The sequence below is a fragment of the Podarcis erhardii genome (assembly GCF_964252035.2).
Source record: "Podarcis erhardii genome assembly, chromosome: 14".
In the NCBI taxonomy this organism is placed as follows: Eukaryota; Metazoa; Chordata; class Lepidosauria; order Squamata; family Lacertidae; genus Podarcis; species Podarcis erhardii.
Window position 1 is genome coordinate 664,388 of NC_138503.1, and position 22,770 is coordinate 687,157.

The following is a 22,770-nucleotide window of genomic DNA, read 5'->3' on the forward strand; positions in this document are numbered from 1 at the left end:
CATGGGAACATGGATAGAGCTAATCTGTTGATTTGTGTTTCTCTCAGTTTCTCATTTTTTTCTAAACTTAAGCTCACCTCTCCACTTCCCCACCTCAGACTGCATTTTTTAAAAGTCATTGTGAGAATTCACCAGCATTTTAATGTGCACAAATTTTTCTGTAAAATTTCCATAATTTACACAGAATCATAGAATTGTACAGTTGGAACGGACCCCAATGATCCTCGAGTCCCACCTCCAGCAATGCTAAAGAATATCACACAATCCCTCAAAACTTTGGGGGAACAATTTTCTTGTTTCTTTAGGAGTGAAACTGTGGGTGAAGCTTTTACTACACCACCTTCAGATGCTCAGCTCCTCCTAACCATTTCTTTCCCAGGCTCTCTTCAGCCAGTCAGGAGCCAGAACCTGAAAGCAGTGACCAATGATGAGGCAGAAGCCCAGTCGATCTCTTACATCATAGAACAGCCTCCAGGCTTGGGCAAATTGGTGAACAGCCAGAAGTGGGAGGACAGAGGGCAGCTGAGCAACTTCACCCAAGACGAGGTAGAAGTCTTAGCCGCTTCTTTCTTGATGTCCCTCATGGTATAATACCTTGATTTTGAATAGAAACACAGGAAGCAATGTTTACTGAGTAAACTGAGTCTGGCCATTTTCCACATGGACAGTATGGGTTGACTGGTCTACAGCTACTGCAGGAAAAAAACTCAAAAATCAAGGTATACTTGAGGACAAACAAAGATTCATTTTCAATTAAGTGGCAAAAAATTATTTCATATCTTAAAAGACTCCAGTAAGAGATACTATTATCTGAAATTCTTACTAACCTCCTACCTTTAAGGGAAGGTTAGAAAGACCTCAAGGACAATAACATGATATTTATTAATAAAACAAATATTTTTATAAAATGTTATTACCCCACAACACCAATAATAATAATCATGTTTTGCAGGGAGTGTGACTGAAACTACCCAAATTCATTATTTGTGTGTGTGCATTTTTATTTTGGTTTTGGTTCAGGTTTTCATTTTCCCCAGTGTGTTATTAAAAGGTATGTTCTTCTTCAAAATAAATACAAAGACATTATTGGTTTGCTTTCACAGAGTGCCTAACTCAGTTTCCTTCTTACACATATCCAATCAGGTGGATGCCGGGGTAATATCATATCAGCATGAAATGCCACAGGAACCTTTCTGGATTCTTGAGGACACTTTCCACTTCCGAATTTCTTCTCCCTCCATGATCTCAAACCTGTATGTCCTTGGTGTGTTGGTCTCCTTCAACATCAGCTGTCCTCACAGCTCCACTCTGTGGAGAAACAAAGGTAAAAGGAGAGTCAAGATGCCAAAACACACATAGAATCATCAAATTGTAGAGTTAGAAGGGACCCAGAGGGCTATCTAGTCCAACCCCCTGCAAAGCAGATATCACAGCAAAGAGAGCTGTTGTGAAGGAAAGGTTTGCTCCTTCCTAGGAAAGGCATGTGCTGTGATGTCCCTGTGCATAAAGATGACTAAGTTCTAGTAAAATCTGGGGAGATGAGGGGGCATTTGCTAGAAATAAATCCTTTGAATTCTCAGAGAACAGAAGCCCACATGGCCTGATCCAGCAAGCCCTTCTGATGTTCTTATTGCTCTCTTGATTTTACTTTCCAGATGAGCTGCAACCTTTCTGTAATCATGCTTTTTTCTTTTCTTTTTCTTTTTTCTCCCACTGTCTCCCAGGCCTCACTGTTTCAGAAGCTCAAAGTGCAGTGGTCAACATCTCATTACTAGATGCTTCTAACCTTCTTGCTAAAGAACCTGTCTCCAGAAGAGCATCGTATGATGTGATATTTCTGGTGACGGAGCTACCCAGCCATGGGACCCTGTCCGTTGCCGATGGACCAGTTGATAAAAAGCATCCCTACTTCCTCCAGTCTGATCTTGCTGCAGGTGACTTGGAATATGCCCACCATGGACCCAGCACCCTGGGTGATCATTTCAGCTTTAAAGCCTGGCTCCGGCCCAGCACAGAGAGATCTATTCAGCCCCCACAAGCAGGGGAGGAGCCTGTCATTTCTGGGATGTTCAACATCACAGTGAGTGACAGAAATGAAATGCCACCCGTGTTGCTCACCCAAGGCCAGGTTCTGCAGGTCCTCCAGGGTTCCCCTGCAATGCTTTCTCAGGAACAACTGAACACCATGGATCCTGACAGTTTTCCTGAAGAAATCAAGTACAGGATCCTTTCTGGGTTATCCAGTGGCTTTGTAGTCAATATCCATGCTACGCAGGTGGCAATTACTCAGTTTACTCAAGCAGACATCAACACAGGGCACTTGAGGTTCATCGCCAATGGAACGGACTCTTCTGGAGTCTTACACCTTGCTATCTCCGATGGGCACAATCCACCCATCTTAACGTCTTTGGAAATCATAGTTCTTCCAGCAACCACCTGGGCAACAAATCAAATCCCGTTGGAGATACCACAGGGTGTCAACATGGCCTTCCTGTCTCGCAAGCACCTTCTGGGGGCCTCAGGCCAAGAGCAGCAAAATACCATCTATAGACTCATCAGGGACCCACAGTTTGGTCAGGTCAATGTCAACCAAAAGCCTGTGAGGGACTTTTCACAGAGCCAAGTGGACAATGGAGAAGTGACATTTACTTTCACTGACTTCATCTCCCCCAAAGATGATTTCCAGTTCCTTGCCACAGCAGGAGATGTCAACATTTCAGGCATTGTGAATGTAATGGTCAAGGCCTTGGTCAAAACCCAACAGGATATCCTTTGGCCAAGAGGAGCCACCGTCCAGCTCAACACTGACATTCTTGACGCAAGTGAACTGGGCAGCAGGACCAAGAGCATCCCAGCCTTCAAAATCCTCCGAGCACCCCAAGGGAGCCATTTTGTGAAACTCTCGAGAGACAAAAGGAACCCGCCCGTCTCCACTGATGCCTTCACCCAGCAGGATCTTGAGGGAGGGCTAGTTGGGGTGGAGATATGGGAAAGAGAAGACTCTCAGGAAAACCTCCAGCAGGACAGCTTTCTGTTTGAGTTGGTGGCTGATGGGGTGCCCCCTGCTGTGGAATCAGTGGCATACATCACCGAGGCCTTCAATTCCTCAACAGCCTATGGAGCGAAACTGCTCAAAGTGCCTGATTTCCAAGAAGGGGGCCAAAACCCCACAACCCAAAGCATAACCCCTTCTCTGCAGATGTTGTCAACTAGGCGCCCAGAGCCAGAAAACACTGAGTATAACTCCAATGAGACACATGTTCGTCCAACAGCATGGGCTGGGCACATAACAGTTACCAGTGCATTTCCTACGGAAAGGAGCACACTCCTTAGTTTCATTGAAGCCAATATGTTCAGCATCATTCTCCCCATCTGCCTCATCCTTCTGCTTCTTGCTTTGATCCTGCCTTTACTGTTCTACCTCCACAAACGGAACAAGACTGGCAAGCACAATGTCCAAGGCACACCCCCCAAATACAAAAATGGTACATTGGTTGACCAGGAGACTTTCCGGAAGACTGACCCCAACCTAGGCATCCCTTTGACAACAGTCAACACACTGGAGGCCAAAGGAGCAGGACCCAACTCAAAGGGGATAGGGCCAGGAGGCCAGCAGGATCCAGAACTGCTCCAATATTGTAGGACACCCAACACAGCCTTAAAAAACAGTCAGTACTGGGTCTGAGGACTGGAGCGAGGGACAAAATAGCCTGTCTTGAGGTGGAGCGCCATGGGCTGCATGGTTTCCTAAAGATTATCTCACCTCTTTCTCCTCCTCTGCCTCCTCCTGTTGCCTGATTTATATATGACACAGTCCCTGAGATTCAAGGAAGCCCTTCCTGCACAGGTCAAATTATTTCCTGATTCTCCAGACCTGGCTTTTCCTCAAAGATGTTGGCTCAATGGCAGGGAAGTCTCCTGGAATGAAATAAGTGAGACCCTAACAAGTCTGTACATTTTTCAAGGGAGAATAGAAAATTGCAGATTCTCCTCTTGACAATCAAAGCTTTCCTCTGTCGTTTTTTAAAAGCAGTTTTAAAGTTCTTATCAATGCAACAATGTGCTTGAAAGCATATGGAAATCTTAGAACCCCAAAGAGGAACCAACTGCAGTTTCCAAGGATTCATGAGTGGAGCTTCAGTGTGCTCACATAGCTCCTCCTCATGACTAGCAGAAGCTCAAATAAATTATGCAGAATACTAAGTGCTGCCAGATAAATTATGCAAAACAAGAGAAAGCATACACATTTATCTAATTTATGCAGATTTCAGAATCCTGTTTTTTCAGAGCGTGAAGGTGTCACAGAATAATTGGGATGAGAATGCTTTTTGAAAAAAATGTTATTTATTAAGAAGACTTTGTGTGCAGCTTGCAAGCTTCAATCCAGCAGAAACTGGTGGGACATTTTTGCAGACTCTCTGGGGGTGTCCGCTCCCCTCTCATCCCTCCTCGCCTCTCCAAATTAAAAATAATAATACCTTTATTGTCAATGTACAACCTCCATCTCCAGGGATCAGTGGTGTGAGGGAGCACTGGGCTGCACTTGTGACATCACCAGGGCCATCCCTAGGTCTCAGGTTTAGCCACTGAGATATCCTCGCCTGGCAGCCCTAGAGGCAGGGGTAGTTATGCTGTCACCCCAAATACATGTGATTAAAAACAACAACAGGGAACAACCATGGGACAAGACAATATCCAAAAGTGACTTTCTCCCCCTACTCCGCTGTAGTTTAATTCCAATTCCACTCAATTCCACTTTAATTCCAATTCCACTCAATTCCAATTGGAATAGTCTTTAAACTTTTTCCAGTCTTCTTCCGCCGCCTCTTTTCCCTGGTCTCGGATTCTGCCGGTCATTTCTGCCAGTCCCATATAGTCTATCATCTTCATCTGCCATTCTTCCAAAGTGGGTAGATCTTGCGTCTTCCAGTATTTTGCAATAAGTATTCTTGCTGCTGTTGTCACATACATAAAAAAAGTTCTGTCCTTCTTTGACACCAATTGGCCGACCAAAGAAAGGCCTCTGGTTTCTTAAAGAAGGTATATTTAAATAACTTTTTCAATTCATTATAAATCATTTCCCAGAAAACCTTAATCCTTGGGTGTTGTGACGTGGGGTTTGTGATTTCAGCTCTCTTGACATATTATGCTAGAGACAGTTCTCTAGTAACACTTCTTTATTAAAGCAACAAGACTGAAGACTGAGGAGGGGAGAGCTACATTTATAGGGACAGGGAACCAGCTAGAAAGGATACATTTTGGAGGGAACAATATCAGGCAATCACAGTCCTGCCTTTTGGAGGCAACCAATAAGACAGAGGATCCAAATACAGCAGCTTAAATGAACCAATAGTAGCTGTACCCTCTGGAACCAAAAGGCAGTTACTTTACCCTAATGCAAATACAGACAATAATAATACAGATATAAAATCCTTTGACTCAATACACAACACCCCTCCCCCCCTAGTGAGCACAGCAGACGTAATCTTTCAGGTACTGTGGGGTCCTACAACTTCTACTTGATCTCCTGACAACAGGTGTTGCCGGTTCTGGATTGGGTGTCACCTGTGGTAGAGGGGCTGCTATAGGGGTTTCGTCAGGAACAGATGGAGTCCCAGACATCTCAGGGTCCCCTACCTGTACCTCGTCATCCTGAGGACTAGCAGACCCTGGTTCATTTGCTGAAGCCCCTGGTGATTGCACCTCTGGGCCATTTTCAGTCTGGTCTTGCAGCTCTGCGTCGTTAGCCAGGGATGAATTATCAGACTCCTCCCTGCTGAGCGCCCAGCGCCTCAGCTGATCTATATGTCTCTTCCAAACTTGCCCATTTTCCAAGGTCACATAATAGGACACAGGTCCACTAGCCCGGGTGACCACACCAGCCACCCACCGTGAACCTCGTGAATAGTTCCTCACCCAGACCAGATCTTCAGGGGCGAAATACCTTGTTGTGTCAGTCTCAGCCTGGGGGTTTGCTCTTGAATTACGGTTTGGCATTTTATCCGGGTGGACATAATCCAGCACCGTTACCAATCTTCTACCCAAGAGCAGCTCAGCTGGCGACTTGCCCGTCGCAGTACACGGCGTCGCATCTTGTTCTGTGGTCGTGGTGCCTCGATGATGGCCTTAACCATAGCATCTGTGGGGTGGATGCCTGATGCATCAATTTTAAACCCCAAGAATTCCACAGTTGGCACCCCAAAACTGCATTTTCCCTTTTTTAGTTGCAATCCCACCTCCTTGAACTTGAGCAACACTGCACGGACACGCGCAACCAGTTCCTGTGGGTCTTTTCCAGCAATCAAAACGTCATCAAAAAATGGCAAGACCCCCGGCAGACCTCTTAACAGGCGTTCCATGAGCCCTTGAAAAATCCCTGGGGCCACACAAACTCCAAATTGTAATCTGTTAACTCTGAACGCCCCTTTATGTGTGACAATAGTCTGTGCTTCTGCTGATTGTGGGGTTACTGGCAGCTGTTGGTAAGCTTGTGCCAGGTCAATTTTGGCGAACACCTTGCCCCCAGCCAGTTTAGCCAACAGATGTGATACGACTGGAATGGGGTATGAGTTTCCCCTGAGTGCCTTATTGATAGTACATTTGTAATCAGCACAGATCCTGACTTCCCCATTTGCTTTAAGGGGCGTGACGATTGGAGTCTCCCACTTAGCGGAGTCCACGGGTGAGAGAACTCCCTGCTTGACCAATTTATCCAGCTCTGCTTCGATCTTGGGTTGCAGTGCAAATGGCACTCGCCTTGGTTTGAGTCGGATTGGGGCCACCCCAGGGTCCAATTCGAAGTCAACTGGGGGCCCTTTATAACAACCCAGTTTTCCATTAAAGAGACCAGCAAATTCTTTGCATAATGCCTCGCTCATCTCAGGGCAGGTTTGGATTGAATTAAGCCCTGATATACTCAGTCCCAGGGCGGGGACCAGTCAGTGCCCAGGAGACTGGGGCGACTGCCCTTCGCAATCACCAGTTTGAGTACCGCCTGTTTGTCCCGGAACTGTACTCTCACAGCACACATTCCCATGACATGGATGTGGCCCGCTGAGTATGACTGCAAAGTTGCCGGGAAGGGCTCCAGAGGGGGCAACTTACCCCTGGGGAAGAATGTCCTCGCGGTCTGGTCCGACACGATAGTGAATCCAGATCCGGAGTCCACCTCCATGTCGCACAGTTGACCCTCAATCTTCACCTTGATGTGTGCCTTGCCTTGCGCTGGAAACTGCACGACCCTCCCGTTGATCTCCGTTACGTAGTGGCAGTCCTTTAGAACATGGTTTGCTGTGGGCGATCTGCGATGCTCCAGTCTAGGTGCTCCTGTTGCTCCCAACGCCGCCGATCTACAGACCCTGGCGATGTGACCTGTCTTTCCGCACGTCCGGCACATAGCATCCCGGAAACGACAACTCTTCCGCTCATGGTTTCTGCCACAACCAGGGCACCTGCCTCGGTGATCTTTGTGCACTGTGCAGGCCTGATGCACTGACTCAACCCCACGGACTGGGCTCTGGCTCGGAGTAGCTTCTAGCTCGTCCATGGCATGCGCAGCTTCTATCTGTGGCTTAGGGGCCCTGCGACTGGCATCAAGCTCCTCTCTTTCATAATTCTCCGTGGCGGTGGCCTCCTTCAAGGCTGAAGCAAGGGTAACCTCTTCTTTAGCCACGATGCGTCTTCTGGCTTTCTTGCTGCTCAGACCACCGACAAACCGATCCAGGAGAGTCTCTTCCAGATCTTGGAAGTCGCAGTGCTGAGCGAGCTTCCGCAGTTCAGCTAGAAATGCAGATACAGACTCCCTAGCACGCTGCTGCCTCTTATGAAACTCCATCCGCCGGGCCATCTTGGTCTCAGTAGGCGCTAAATGGCTTGTTAGGCAGGCAAGAATATCTTTGAGAGATGTCTCACTTAGCTTTGCTGGGGCAAGCAATGCCTTGGCCAGCTTGAAGGTCTCAGGCCCACAGTAGCTCAGGAATGTGGCCCTTCTTTTGCTGGCATCGGTGATCCCTTGAGCCACTGCGAAGAACTCGAAGCGTTCGACGTAGTCTTCCCAGCTGTGGGGCTCTGATGGCTGGAAGGGCTCCAATACCCTTGGACTCTCCATTGTCCTGTGGGCAGGGTCGTCTTCTCAGCTGGCCAGTGAGTCTTGTTCTTAGCTACAATCCGGACTCTGAGGCAGGGCTGCGTTTAACCGCTCCTCAGCATTCCGGATCCCACCTTCGTCGCCAGTTGTTGTGACGTGGGGTTTGTGATTTCAGCTCTCTTGACATATTATGCTGGAGACAGTTCTCTAGTAACACTTCTTTATTAAAGCAACAAGACTGAAGACTGAGGAGGGGAGAGCTACATTTATAGAGACAGGGAACCAGCTAGAAAGGATATATTTTGGAGGGAACAATATCAGGCAATCACAGTCCTACCTTTTGGAGGCAACCAATAAGACAGAGGATCCAAATACAGCAGCTTAAATGAACCAATAGTAGCTGTACCCTCTGGAACCAAAACGCAGTTACTTTACCCTAATGCAAATACAGACAATAATAATACAGATATAAAATCCTTTGACTCAATACACAACATTGGGCACATCCACAAAAGGTGAAAGAATGTACCTTCAATTTCTTTACATTTCCAACATTTATTATCGGGCAAATGATAAATTTTTGCAAGCTTGACTGGGGTCATGTACCACCTGTAAATCATTTTCATAATATTCTCTCTCAAGGCATTACATGCCGTAAATTTCAAACCGGTGGTCCATAACTGTTCCCAGTCAGCAAACATAATGTTATGTCCAACATCCTGTGCCCATTTAATCATAACAGACTTCACTGTCTCATCCTGAGAATCCAATTTTCTTGTCCAATTTATAAGCCTCCATTATCTGATAATAATGAAGCCAGTCTCGCACTTTGTTTTTTAGTTTCTCAAAACTCTGCAATTTCAATTTGTCTCCCTCTTGCTCCAAAATTTCCCAATATTTTGGCCATTTGGACTCCATATTAAGTCTTTTAAAAGCTTTCACTTCCATTGGTGACAACCACCTTGGAGTTTTATTTTCCAATAAGTCTTTGTATCTTATCCAAACATTAAGCAATGCTTTCCTGACAATATGGTTTTTAAATGCTTTATGTACTTTAACCTTGTCGTACCACAGATATGCATGCCACCCGAAAGCATTATTAAATCCTTCTAAGTCCAAAATGTCTGTATTCTCAAGAAGTAGCCAGTCTTTCAACCAGCAGAATGCTGCTGATTCATAATAAAGTTTAAGGTCTGGCAGGGCAAATCCACCCCTTTCCTTTACATCAGTTAATATCTTAAATTTTATTCTGGGCTTCTTGCCCTGCCAGACAAATCTAGAAATATCTTTCTGCCACTTCTTGAAAAAGTCCATCTTGTCCACAATCTGCAGTGTTTGAAACAAAAACAGCATTCTAGGCAACACATTCATCTTTATGACTGCAATTCAGCCCAACAAGGAAAGCTTTAAATTTGACCATATATCTAAATCTCTTTTCACTTCTGTCCAACATTTTTTATAATTATCTTTAAATAAATTCACATTTTTTGCTGTCATATTAATCCCCAAATATTTCACTTTCTTGACCACAGTCAAACCAGTCTCATTTTGAAACCTTTCTTTTTCAGTTGATGTTAAATTTTTCTCTAAAACCTTAGTTTTTAACTTGTTCAATTTAAATCCTGCCACTTGACCAAATTCTTGAATTAAGTCTAAAACCCTTTTAGTACTAGATTCTGGCTCCTGTAATGTCAAAATTAAGTCATCTGCAAATGCTCTCAATTTGTACTGTTTGGCTCCGACCTGTATACCTTTAACCAACTGGTCTCTTCTAATCATGTTCAGCAGGACCTCCAGGACCGTAAATTCCTAATTTTCTTCCCCTAGATCCCCTCCCCGGTTTCGGCCCCTGGCCATAGTTCCATCAATCTCGAAAAACCATCAACCCGGAGATCTTAAGTCCGAGGCTCTTAAGTCTCTTTCATGTCCCCTCTGCCGGTCTTTTTGATAATCTTTGGTGTTGAAAAACAGATCTCGGGGGAGCTCAGCCCAACGGTAACCATATTCCTTCCATAGTTGAAAATAGGGCCTATAGGATATTCCAAATCTTGTTTCACACTCCTTTCAAATCCAAAGGCCCCCAAAGCTCCAACCTCCACCTGGCTCAGATTTGTATCCCAAAGGTCATTTGATCTCCACATAGGGTGATCTCTCCATCTTTCATTTTCCAAACCAAGCCAGGCTTCCATCTCCAAAAATTTGCTTCTCCTAGTTGCCATCATATAAGGCCTCAAATTGTAGTCCACCATTTGCCTCTGTAGGGTTACGGCTCCCCCTTTCATCACTTTAATCGCAACATGATTCTCCTTCTCAATTTTTTCAATTTGTTCAGTTGAAATAGGTTCCTGTGCCGAGTTCTTGTCAACTTCTTTACTAATACCCACTTTTGTTCCCAAGATTACAACATTAGTAGCCAAAACATTTATCTGGTCTTGCAGCTTTCCCAAGAGATAAAATGTCCTGTTCAGTTCACACTCGATTTCCTTCCCGACCGCCATCCTTAAACAGTCCAAGGTCAAAAACTAGTTTCTCAAGGCTTTTATCTTTAAGAGCAATTTCCAGCTGCTTCCTTCCAACAATGTCCCAAAGCTCCCTCTAGAGGGATTCAAGTTCCTTTTCACTCCTTCCAGCACAGACCCAAAGGTCCCATACGTTAAATTGTAACAGTTCCTTCCTTCTTTCCAAACGCAAGGTTGTAACAAAAACAGACAGTAGAAACAAAGTCCTTTTTTTGTATCTTGACAGCTAACTTGACAGCTGTCAAATTTGTCTATTCACCGTCAGCGGGCTCTCACAGACCACTCCCGGGTTAAGGGAAGTGGTGCTTCAATTCCCGAATTTTAACCTTCTCCTGCAGGCTCCCCTGCTTCCAAAAAACATATTGATAATGGTTTCAATCAGTGGAATTTAAATCCTTTACATAAGACTCTCCACGACCTTAGTTGACAGGTTCTTTGCTTCAGTTTATTTACAGAAAGGGGAGGCGGACTTCCTGTTTAGACCTTCCCCGATCGGTGCCAATTTAAGAAAAAAAAACTTTAAAAATCCAATTTCCATTCTACTCACGGGTTGTTGTTTGAAATCCAATTGTCCACAAGAAAAAGTCAGCGCTCTCCGGCAACGGCTGTGCAGCTTCACTCCGTAAAAAAAGCGGTCGATTCAAAACACCGCGCCGCTCACCCCACGTCACTTCAGAACCCCCGAAAAGGGGTTTCCCTGTGGGTAGGGGGGGCGCTCCTGGTGTCAGCCGAATCCCACGTTCCCAGGCTTCATCCGCCTGGGATTTCTAAAGGGTCTCCGCCTTCGCCACGGCGGCACAACCCGAATTCCACAGAGCGGGTTCCTCTCAGTCAGAGGAACGCCGCCATTGCCGATGGCGCTAACCCGGAAGTCCCCCGAACTGTGATGCGTTTTGTTCTAGGACTCTGTTGGATGAGACCTGGTTCCTTCTTGAAGATTCCAGGCCCATCCTTGAATATTCCAGTTTCATTTTTTAAAAATCAGCTTTCTAGTCCTTTCACTTTTTGTGGCACTATAACATTCTACCTATAGCTTAGTGCACAGCTTCCTCGTGCTTTTAAGTGTCCCACCTATGAGCCAAATTTCATTATGTTTTATTAACCATTTAATGCAATGGCATAGCTTTGCATCTATATTAGGCTGTAGTTATATTTTGGCTGTCCTACAGTGGTTCCCTACCCAGTAATGGATATGGTTTATCACAAAATTTCTGGGTTTTCTTGAGTGGGTAACACAGGAACAAGCTGCCCCGCAAAACTCTGACTAGGGTGCTGTGTCATGTGATTGAGGGTTGCATCCATACTCTCCATTTAAAGTACACGGCTTTTCCCCAATAATCCTGGGAATTGTAAGACCTGGGAGAAGAGAGGATTGAAGAAGATTGGAAGAAATTTAAGATGTATTTACAAAAACATTGTAACTTGGTTGAAAGTTAAGAAGGATGCTAGATTAGAAAAAATTGGCCACCACTAAACTAGATTTGAATTCGATGATAAGTGAGATTAAAGGAAATATAAATTTTTGGGAGAATTGCTAGATTATATTTAAATGAGTGGATATAAGACCGTAAACAAGTTGATAATTTGCTTGGAAAAACCTTTTACGATGAAAATGGGAGCGGGAGACGTGAGGGAGTCCAAAGAATTGATGAAACCACGTTGCGTTGGAAGTAAGATTGTTTATTATTTGTGTATTTGTATTCAAAAATTTTAATAAATATTTATATATAAAAAAAAAATCCTGGGAATTGTAGTTCGCCCCCTCACAGAGCTATGATTCCCAGCATCCATAACAAGCTGCAGCTGCCAGGATTCTTTGGGAAAGTCATATGCTTTAATTGTGCTTCAGACATGGGCTGTGGGTAAGGCCTCCTTAGGCAAAAAGGTCCTATGAAGAAGAGATGAAGGAGCTGGTCATGTTTTGGCCTGGAGAAGACAAGCTAAAGGAAAATATGATGGCTGCCTTCAAAGAGCCAAAAGGCCACCAGAGAAGATGGAGCAGACTTGTGCTTGTTCTTCCAGAGGGCAGAACCAGAACCAATGGGTGGGAATAGTAAGAAATAAGATTTTGGCTAAACATTAGGAGATTCTTCCTAACAAAGCTGTTTCCCAATGGAACGGGCCATTTTGGAAAGGCTCTCCTTTGCTGGGTGTGTTTAAATAGAGGCTAGGGGCACGGTCAAGGGTACCTTCACCTTTACCTTTAGGGGGCATCTCCACACCAGACCAAAAACACCACACCTTTAAAGAATCCCAGAAACTGTAGCTTGCTAAGGGTGCTGGGAACTGTTGCTCTGTGGTGGGGAAGCTACAGTTCCCAGGATTCTTTAAACAACGGGCATTACTGTTAAATGTGTTTTTAGATGTATGGTGTGGATGTGGCCAGGGATGCTACACTGAAAAGATTCCTGCATGGAGGCTTGTTGACCTTTAAGGTTCCTTCCAACTCTAAAATCTCTGTCCAACAGCTCTTACTGTCAGAAAGTTCTTCCTGAGGTTTAGTCGGAATCTCCTTTCCCATCACATGAAGCTTCATTGGTACGAGTACTACCACCCTAGATCAAGTAAAACAATAGAAATGCTTAACTAACTGACCAATCACATCGGTTCTGCCCCCTCCCCCAACAAAAATCTTGGCCACACTCATGTTCCCACCACTGGTGTACACACATTAGTCTCAATCCTTATCTATCCTGTCAGTTCTTATGAAACACTGGATTCTGATGAATTTCTCCCCAAACCTGCTTCAATCCCAATTGAGATAAATAACAAGCTAGATGTGGTTCAGGCTCAAAGTCATTGAGGGGCAAACAGGTCCCAGCTGCCCCATACATTTAAAGTGCTATGATGCCACAGGCACAGCTCTGCCCCGCCCCACCCCCCTGCAAAGGAATCCTGGGAGCTTTAGTTTGTTAAGGGTGCTGAGAATTGTTAGGAGAATCTCTATTCCCTTCACGGAACTGCAATTCCCAAAGTTCCCTAGGGAAGAGGGATCAATTGTTAAACCACTCTGAGACTTGGAGCTCTGAGAGACACACAGAGGTCTCCTAACAATGCTCAGCACCCTTCACAAATTACAACTCCCAGGATTTTGGGGGGAAGCCATGACTGATTAAAGTGGCATGGTGCAAATAGGTCTTAAATCATGCAACTGTACACACTTTTCAGTGCTATTTTTCTAGACAAAGAGATGCCGGAATTCACCCTGAATGTTCTTCTCAAAGGGCAATGGTGCCCACCTGAGATGCTGGGACTGAGTTCTTGTGAGTTCCAGCTGGAAAAAAGCCTTCTTTTAATCCTGCTTCCAGTAACTTCCATTGGCGGAGTTAGCCACTCAGGCACCCAGAGCGGCGCACATGCCATGCACCCGGGGGCGGGGTGAGCTGCCGGGGGGCGGGGTGATCGGCACCCAGGGGGATTTTGTCACCCCCCTCAGGGATGACACCTGGGGCGGATTGCCCCCACGGCCCGCCTTCCTACGCCCTTGAACCCATCCATTCCCCCAATCATGAGATTTTGTTGTTTTGTTTTCTGAAGGCACTGGAGATATGGAAATATCCCCTCTTGCTACCAGCGTGAAGCAGAGTATGGATTTTTGTGGGCAGGTGAAGAATACAAGAGACTGACAGAAGGAAGCCATGCCTAAAAGCTAAACCTGACTATTTTGGTTTTTAAAAAATAAAATAAGCAGTGCTGGATTTATGTATAAGCTAAACAAGCTATAGATTAGGGCCCCACTCTTTTGAGGGGCCCCAAAAAAATTAAAGGAAAAAAACCTGGATGTACATTTCCAAAATATAAGATAAAAAACAAATAAAACCTACATACAGCAAGAGTGTTTTGTGTTGTGTAGGCTCCTATGATGTAAGTAAAGGGCCCCATTGCCTTCAGAAGCTTAGGGCCTCATCAGACTTAAATCTAGCCCTGAAAATAAGTCTATCAGATGTTGCTTCACATGGACTGAGTAATTTATAACAAGGCAAAGAATGCCTGGAATAAAAATGGGCTATTTTTTAACAAAAACGCATGGTCATGTCAAAATTTCTCAGAGGGAGCAGGAACTTGTCTTCAAAGGAAGAGGCAGAGCAGCGTTATTTGACCTTCACATTTTGCAAGAAGAGGAAATCCAGATGACTTTAGATGAGGTAGGCACAGATTGGAGTCCTCTCCAGCTTCTGCAATGTTTCCTTGCTTAGCACATGGGCTTGCTGTGCAGCGCCAGCTCCACCATTAGGCAAAATAAGGTCACTACCTCAGGTGGCAAATGTCAGGCTTGCATGGGGGGGTGGGGGTGGGCAGAAGCAAATGCATCACAAAGGTGGAAAACCAAAATACAAAAAAAGCAGGTGCAGGACACCAGCTAGAGCCACAACGCTGTTAATACCTTTATAAGCTCAGTGGAGCAGATCTCACGTTCCAGCCATGCACATTTTATTTCATTTCACTTTAAACATGGGCCAGGAGCATAGCTGTGGGACCAGCATCACTCACATGGTCCATCGCTAGTTTCCAGCAGCTCAGAGCCGGGATTGTCTTCACGCTGTTGTTCGAAGAGTCACCTGTCAGCAGCCACACAAACTGCAGTGTGGCAACATCCTTAAGAACATATGTAATAGGAGATAGATATGGAGTCTTGCGCCAGCCCTGGTAGTGTAAGTAGTGGTTTTGTGTATGTAGAAAACAGCCTTTAACTGCCACCAAGTACACAGAGGGGCAGGGAAGACAGAACAAAAAGGATGAAAACACTTAGAGGAGACTCCCATGTTGAATGTTTGGATTCAAGGTAGATCCCTGGTGAAAGGCGTTCCCCTCCAACTCAATTAATCCCCACCCCTCAAAAAAGCTGTTACTGGTCCCATTAGCTCCTCATCCACCACACACACACATACATACATACTTGGAAAGAGACAGATGATCCATTCAGGGACTTGCACAATATCAACCATCAGAGTGTTATATTGCAAATGTGGTATTTGAGAAACTATGTAATGTAATGCCTGCTGTTCCATTTCAAAAGAGGTTCTCTTGTGCTGCACTCTGGCGAACTGTGCTTCAGATGCATCTCGGTTTCTGTTTCTCAGCTGACAGGGAATGTAAATAAATGGTGGCGAAAGAAGAAAGACGAGCTGGACCAGATGATATGCAATCCCACATTCTTTCTCTTTTGTCAAGAGGGAGGAGATATGCAACTTCAGTTCTCTCACACAACCAGCCGAGTAGGGCCATGGGCTCAGCTTTACAAGTTCTATTTCTATATATCACATCAGCCCTCTGAGGTACAGTGGCGTCGCAAGGGGAGAGTGGTGCACCCCGGGTGCCATGTCTGGAGGGGTGACAAGAAGGCACCCCACGGGGTGCTCGCACTGCCACCCCCAGGTGCAGCTGCAAGCAGAGGATCCCGCCACCATCTGTACAGCGTTTGAGCAGCACCGGCGGCAAACCACTATGCACAACACATGCGCGGTGTCGCATGCATACGCTGTACGTAGCAACGTTGCACATGTGCCCTACATAGTGATGCCACGCACACATCGTACGTAGCGGTGCAATGTTTGTGCAGCTGGAGGTTTGCCCTGCCACAGGTGTCGGTTAGCCTTCGTTCACCCCTGCTTTCAGTGATGTGTTTTCTCTTTTTTGGTGGTGTCTTGAAGTCTTCACCTTGCCAGGCTGTCTTTCCCTCCCCACGTCTGTCCTGCTCTTCTCACACTGGTCTCATCCACACCATGTCTCTCAAGCGTATCTGTGATGGACAGCAGAGCCAGACCAGAGTCTGGGGGCCAGGGGCCTGGAGCCTCTCTCTGAGTGACTAGCCAGAGGGGAGGAGGCAGAGCAGCGCTTTGGGAGGGAAAATAATAGGAGCCGTTTCTGAGGGAGACAGTTGGACGGGGATGGATTTGAGAGGGGAGACAGGGTTCAGGTTGAGGGATAGTGACAGCCAAGGTGGGGGCAGCACAAACATGATTAAAAGTACTCAATTTATTGAGGTTTCCAGCAGATGCCCTCTATGAAAACTTTGTCTGTGATTTCCCCAGAAAAGCTCAACAACTTGGGCTGCCCCCCCCCCAAATCCTGGCTATACCCATGGGGACAGGGTTCGGGATAGGGATTGGAATTGACTGAAGGAGAACTGGCTCTGATCTGAGTGGAACATCTGCTCTATGGCCAGAGGAAGGAGCCTCTCAGCTCAGATAGGAAGAGCGAGTTGAGGGTCTGGGGAACGTATTCAGACAGGAGTTCCCTGGAGGGCTGAGTCTGAGCCAGGAGAGGAAGAAGCTGTGGGAAGGCAGACTAAACCCGGGTCTCCTTCCAGTCAGGAGGGGAGAGATCTAGGAAAATAAGATCCCCAAGCCAGTCACAAGGGCTGAGGGGAATCCCCTAGGTCTGTTACACTAACTGGAAATACCTCAGGAGTGGCATTGCTAAGAGAGAGGGGAACTGACGAAATGGGCCCCTTGGTCAAGAACCAAATGCATAAACTGTGAAGGAAGCTGTGCTGTGGCAAAAGTATTTAACTGTGACACTTGTCATAATTAAGTAAAGGAATGAGGGTGAAGGAACAGAAACCGAGTTAAACATTTTACCACCTATTCTAGAAACTGGAACATCTACCTGAAGTATAACAACTGATTTTTAGCAACTGAAGTTTAAGAAAAGCTGTGCATATACTACTGTGTTTAAGCCTGTGATGTCCTTATATTTAGTTTAAGTAATAAAAACTACCTGAAAGAACGCATCTCCTGACATAACTTTGTTTCAGCAACCTCTTTTTGGGAAATAAAGCTTTTCTTGTTTGATCACCTCCTGCCTGAATTGAAGTTTCCCTCACACAAGTCCCCCACAAGATAGCCTGTGGTAAATGGTAGAAATTCATTTAATTGGTGTACCATCAGATGGGTCCGCTATATTAAATTGGCAGTGAGCAGGGTGAATCCACTCCTTTATTAATTGGTGGTTAGCGGTTGGATCTGCTACAGCATCCAATGCAAATTTAAAGCACATGACTTTCCCCCAAGAATCCAGGGACACTCACAAAGCAACAGTTCTTGGCACCCTTAAGAAACCAGAGTTTCCTAATACATTAAATAAAGGTAAAGGTACCCCTAACCATTAAGTCCAGTCGCAGACGACTCTGGGGTTGCGCGCCCATCTCGCTCTATCGGCCAAGGGAGCTGGCTTTTGTCCGCAGAGTTTTTCCAGGTCATGTGGCCAGCATGACTAAGCCACTTCTGGCGAACCAGAGCAGCTCACAGAAACGCCGTTTACCTTCCCGCTGGAGCAGTACCTATTTATCTACTTGCACTTAGACGTGCTTTTGAACTGCTAGGTGGGCAGGAGCAGGGACCAAGCAATGGGAGCTCACCCCGTCACGGGGATTCGAACCGCTGACCTTCTGATCGGCAAGTCCTAGGCTCTGTGGTTTAACCCACAGCGCCACCCGCGTCCCTTCCTAATACATTACATTAGGGGAAATTACTATGCAAAAATGTGTATATTACGATAAAAGGGACTTCTTTAAAAAATGCAATCTGGTGTGGGACTGTGGAGAACTGAATTTAAGATTTAAAATATGGGAACTGAGAGATACAGAAATTGACACATCTGCCCATCCCTAGATGCAATACCGCAAACCTAGCCTCTAGGGCTCCATCCCCCTCATAAGAGCGAGCGTGGCCTAGTGGTTAGAGCAGGGGTCAGCAAACTTTTTCTGAAGGAGGCCAGTCCACTGGCCCTCAGACCTTGTGGAGGGCCAGACTATATGGGGGGGGGATGAACAAATTCCCATGGCCCACAAATAACCCAGAGATGCATTTTAAATAAAAGGATGTATTATACTCATGTAAAAACACACTGATTCCTGGATTGTCTGCGGGCCGGATCTGCCCCCCGGACCTTAGTTTGCCTACCCATGAGTTAGAGTGTCAGCCTTGGATCTGGGATAGACCAGGGTTAAAATCTCCACTCGGCATCCCTGTGGAACCCTAAATCTTCAGGAGTCAAAGAAATAAAGAACTACATAACTTTTAGGAGACATCTGAAGGCAGCCCTGTATCCGGACATTTTTAATGTTTGATGTTTTACTGTGTTTTATATATGCTGTAAGCTGCGCAGAGTGGCTGGGGAAACCCAGACAGATGGGTGGGGCATAAATAATAAAATCATCATTGTTAAGTTGTGGGTTGACATAGCAGACGACACAGCGATTTCTCCAATGCAGCTCTTTATTTTGTAAGCTGGAATAGAACTGACTAGCAAACAGCTCAGCCGGCCTGCTTTTATAGGCAGCCGGCTGTCAACATTGTAGCAACAACCCAGAGTTTCCCGCCTAAAATAACTGACGTGGACCTGAGTGAAAACTATCTACAGACCTGAGTGAAAACTATCTATAGTATCCCCCTGCTGGCCCAGGGTGAAACTTCACTACATAACACCCCTCCCCACCGAGATAAGGCGTTAGTTACAATCGTAATGGTTTCCTTATATACAGCACTACACGTAATGGTTCAATTAGGCACAAAAGCATATCGGTTACATTTCCCATACTTAGACCAACAGTGATACATGTCCAACAACATAGTCCTTTAAATAAGTTGGGCGCTTGGAAACTCTGCCAGACCGCCGGGGACTGGTAGCCAAGTCCGGAGGGCCATACAGTTCTTGCTGAGGCTGTGGTGCGACCCTAGGTGGCGTTGAAACCAAATCCCCTGGATCCGCTGCTGTGGGTGGAGCCTCCGCAAGTGGAGTGGTCTGAGTCTGTGGTAAGTCTGGCAGACCCTCTGAAGTGGCTTGGTTCGGCTTCACGCTGGCAGTTTGCGAGGGAGGCTCGCCATCTGTAAGGGTCTCTTCTGGAGCCACAGGCGCAGTTGGGGGCACCACAGTAGTGTCAAAGTCCCCAACCCTGCGCCTAAGCTGGCCTATGTGCCGGCGCCACAAGCGTCCGTCTTCGAGTGCTACCTGGTACAAGCGAGGTCCAGTGACTCCCACTACTGTGGCTGGCACCCAAGGAATGTCCCCCACATAGTTCCGGGCAAAGACCTGGTTTCCTGGGACAAATGACCGTGGCGCGTTGGCACAGCCTGGGGGTTCAGCCACGGCAAAGTCCGGGTGCATCCGGTCGAGCGGTGACCTGAGGCAGCGGCCCATAAGCAGTTCAGCAGGACTCCGTCCTGTGGCCGCATGAGGGGTGATGTGTTGCACGAACAAGTATTCGGCGACCCACTCGTGCCAGTCTCCCCGGTCCAGGCGCACCAGTGCCTCTTTTGCCGAGCGCACCATTCTCTCCGCTTGTCCGTTGCTGGATGGATGAACGGGTGCCGTTAGGGCATGGCGGATGCCCAGTCCCAAAAGATACCGCTCAAACGTGCCTGACGTGAACTGCGGTCCGTTGTCGGAGACAAGGACATCAGGACACCCATGCGTTGCAAACAGGCCTCGCAGCACCCGGATGACGGCCTCGGTAGTGGTGGAGGGCATCAGGGCCACCTCCAGCCATTTGGAATAGGCATCCACCACTACCATAAAGGTCTGGCCGTGAAAGGGGCCAGCCAGATCGATGTGCACCCTTGACCAGGGTGTCTTTGGCGTCTCCCAGGTGTGTCCCTTACTTGCCGGTGGTGCAGGCCTCAACTCTTGGCACGCTTGACAGGCGGACACCCAGGCAGTGATGGCATCGTCCATATTAGGCCACCAGACGTAACACCGAGCCAACGCCTTCATTTTGACAATTCCCGGGTGGCCAACGTGCAGAGCCTCCAGGACGCGCTGACGGAGACCCTGGGGAATCACGACGCGGTCTCCCCACAGCAGACAGCTGCGATGAGCCGAGAGTTCATGTTGTCTGGTTGCGAAGGGCTGGAACTCTGATGCAAAAGGCCCTTGTAGCCACCCCCTCCACACCCAGTTGAGCACCCAGCTGATGGTGCGATCCTGGGCAGACGCGGAGGCCACAGTGGCAGCCAATATAGGCGCTGCCGGAAGATCCTCAATCAGGAGGAGCGATGAAGCTGGAGCCGGGTCTTCCACAAATGCTGGAAGAGGGCAACGGCTGAGGGCGTCAGCATGGCCCATCGATTTCCCTGGGCGATGGACGAGCCGGTAGTGGTAGGCAGCCAGGAAAACAGTCCATCGCAGCATGCGTGGCGAGAGGACAGGTGGAGTTGGACGATCACCGGCGAGGAGGCCCAGGAGTGGCTTGTGGTCAGTGATGAGGTCAAAAGTCCTGCCATAGAGGTATTCATGGAACCTCTTCACTCCAGCCACAAGTGCCAGTGCCTCCTTGTCGAGCTGGCTGTAATTCCGTTCCGTCGGAGATAGCGTCCTGGAAAAGTAGGCAAGCGGTGCTTCTCTTCCGTCTGGAAAATGGTGACTAAGGACAGCACCGATGCCAAAAGGTGAGGCGTCGCAGGCAAGGACCAGTGGCCTGGATTCACGGTACTGTACCAGCACACGGTCCGATGAAAGGAGAGCCTTGACCGCGTTGAAGGCCGCCGTCTCCCGATGACCCCAGGCACAAGGCGTCTTTGTGCTAAGGAGTCGGTGAAGAGGCTCAGCCACTGTGGCTTTGTGGGGCAGGAACATGTTATAAAAGTTCAGCAGCCCCAGGAATGCCTGCAACTCCGTCTTGTTCTTTGGGATGGGGGCCTGCTGGATAGCGCGGATCTTGGATGTGGTCAGGTGGAGGCCGGAGGCGTCGATAAGATAGCCCAGGAACTCTACCTGTGGAATGGCGATCTGGCACTTCTCCCTCTTTACCTTGAGCCCGGCCTCTTGGAACCTGGTCAGCACAGTGCGGAGGCACTCGAACAGCTGCTGGTGTGAGTCTGCGGACACCAAGACGTCATCAAAATATGGTACCACGCCCGGAAGCCCTTGCAGGAGATGCTCCATAAGGCTTTGGAAGATGCCAGGAGCCACACTCACCCCGAACTGCAACCGGCCGCAACGGAATGCCCCTCGGTGGGTGACGATCGTCTGGGCTTCAGCAGTGGCATCATCAACGGGCAGTTGTTGATAGGCTTGGGCAAGGTCCAGCTTAGCGAAGACATTACCCTCAATCAGGGAATGCAGCAGGTGTTGGACAACAGGAACCGGATAAGCGTGCTGCTGAAGTGCCTTGTTGATCGTGCACTTGTAGTCAGCGCAGATTCTCACTGACCTGTCCAGCATGACAGGCGTGACGATGGGGGTTTCCCACTTGGCGTGGTCAACCGGCTCCAAAACTCCTTGGGCGATCAGCTTGTCCAGTTGTTCGTCCACCTTAGCCTTGAGAGCAAAGGGAACCCGGCGTGGCTTTAGCTTGATGGATCAAGGCTAAAGGAGATGGGCGTACCTGTATATTGCCCCAAGGTGCCGTCAAAAACCTCGGCAAAGTCTTTGACCAGACCCTCAGTCTCTGTGTTAGAGATGCAGTTGATGCTGGTGACTTCCAGGCCGAGGGCATCAAACCAGTCTAGCCCTAGGAGGCTTGGCCGCTGACCTTCGACCACCACCAACCGGAGCAGGCCCGAAAAATCCTTGAAGGCGATCCGGAACCGGCCAACGCCTACCACAGGAATGTCGTTTCCCTGGTAGTCTCTCAGGTGTACGCGGTGAGAGTCGAGTTGCCTTTTGGACACTCTGGGTACCAGTCTTTTGATGGTGCTCCAAGACACGATGGACAGGGCAGACCCGGTGTCAATCTCCATGTCACATGGAGCTCCTTCAATGAGCACCGTGACGTTCAGCTTGCGTCGCGTAGGCGAGTCAGTTTGGCCAATCGTGGTTCCAGACGGGCAGCGGCAGTTGGTGAGAGCGAAACAACTTTCCTTGGCAGACTGGAGTGAAGACTTGGACTTGCGAGTCGGTGAAGGGGGGGTGTCAGACGGAGCCGATCAGCAGGCCTTAGCGATGTGGCCCCTTCTGGAACACTTCCTACAGATGGCGTCTCTGAATCGACACTTGGCACGGGAATGGTTGCCTCCGCAGCCGGCACATTCTGGTTGGCCCTTGGACTTCTGTTGGAACTTCCTGCGCTCCCGCTTTGTCTGGTGCACGTCATCGTCTTCACTGGAGGATGCCTCATCACTGCTGGCCTCTTCATGATGCACCGGAACTGGCTTCCTATCAAGACGCGGGCTGCTGGACTTGCGGATCTCCTGGGCGGAGCGTTCAGCAGCTTCTGAGGCCACA

The 22,770-nt window shown here is 47.7% G+C and overlaps 1 protein-coding gene and 1 long non-coding RNA gene across 2 annotated transcripts in view; one reads left to right on the plus strand and one right to left on the minus strand.

The window, feature by feature from the left end:
- CSPG4 (chondroitin sulfate proteoglycan 4) overlaps positions 1–4,483 on the plus strand; it is a 129,752-nt gene extending 125,269 nt beyond the window's left edge. The window contains exons 8-10 of the mRNA XM_081838622.1: positions 380–546; positions 1,144–1,324; positions 1,725–4,483. Of these exons, the coding sequence (XP_081694748.1) occupies positions 380–546; positions 1,144–1,324; positions 1,725–3,685 (2,309 nt within the window). The 3' untranslated portion in view covers positions 3,686–4,483. The remainder of the gene's footprint in view (positions 1–379; positions 547–1,143; positions 1,325–1,724) is intronic.
- The window catches only part of LOC309329021, a 48,238-nt gene extending 38,897 nt beyond the window's left edge, over positions 1–9,341 (minus strand). The window contains exon 1 of the long non-coding RNA XR_014151024.1: positions 9,311–9,341. This is a non-coding gene — a long non-coding RNA (uncharacterized lncRNA). The remainder of the gene's footprint in view (positions 1–9,310) is intronic.
- Between the last annotated feature and the right edge of the window lie 13,429 nt (positions 9,342–22,770).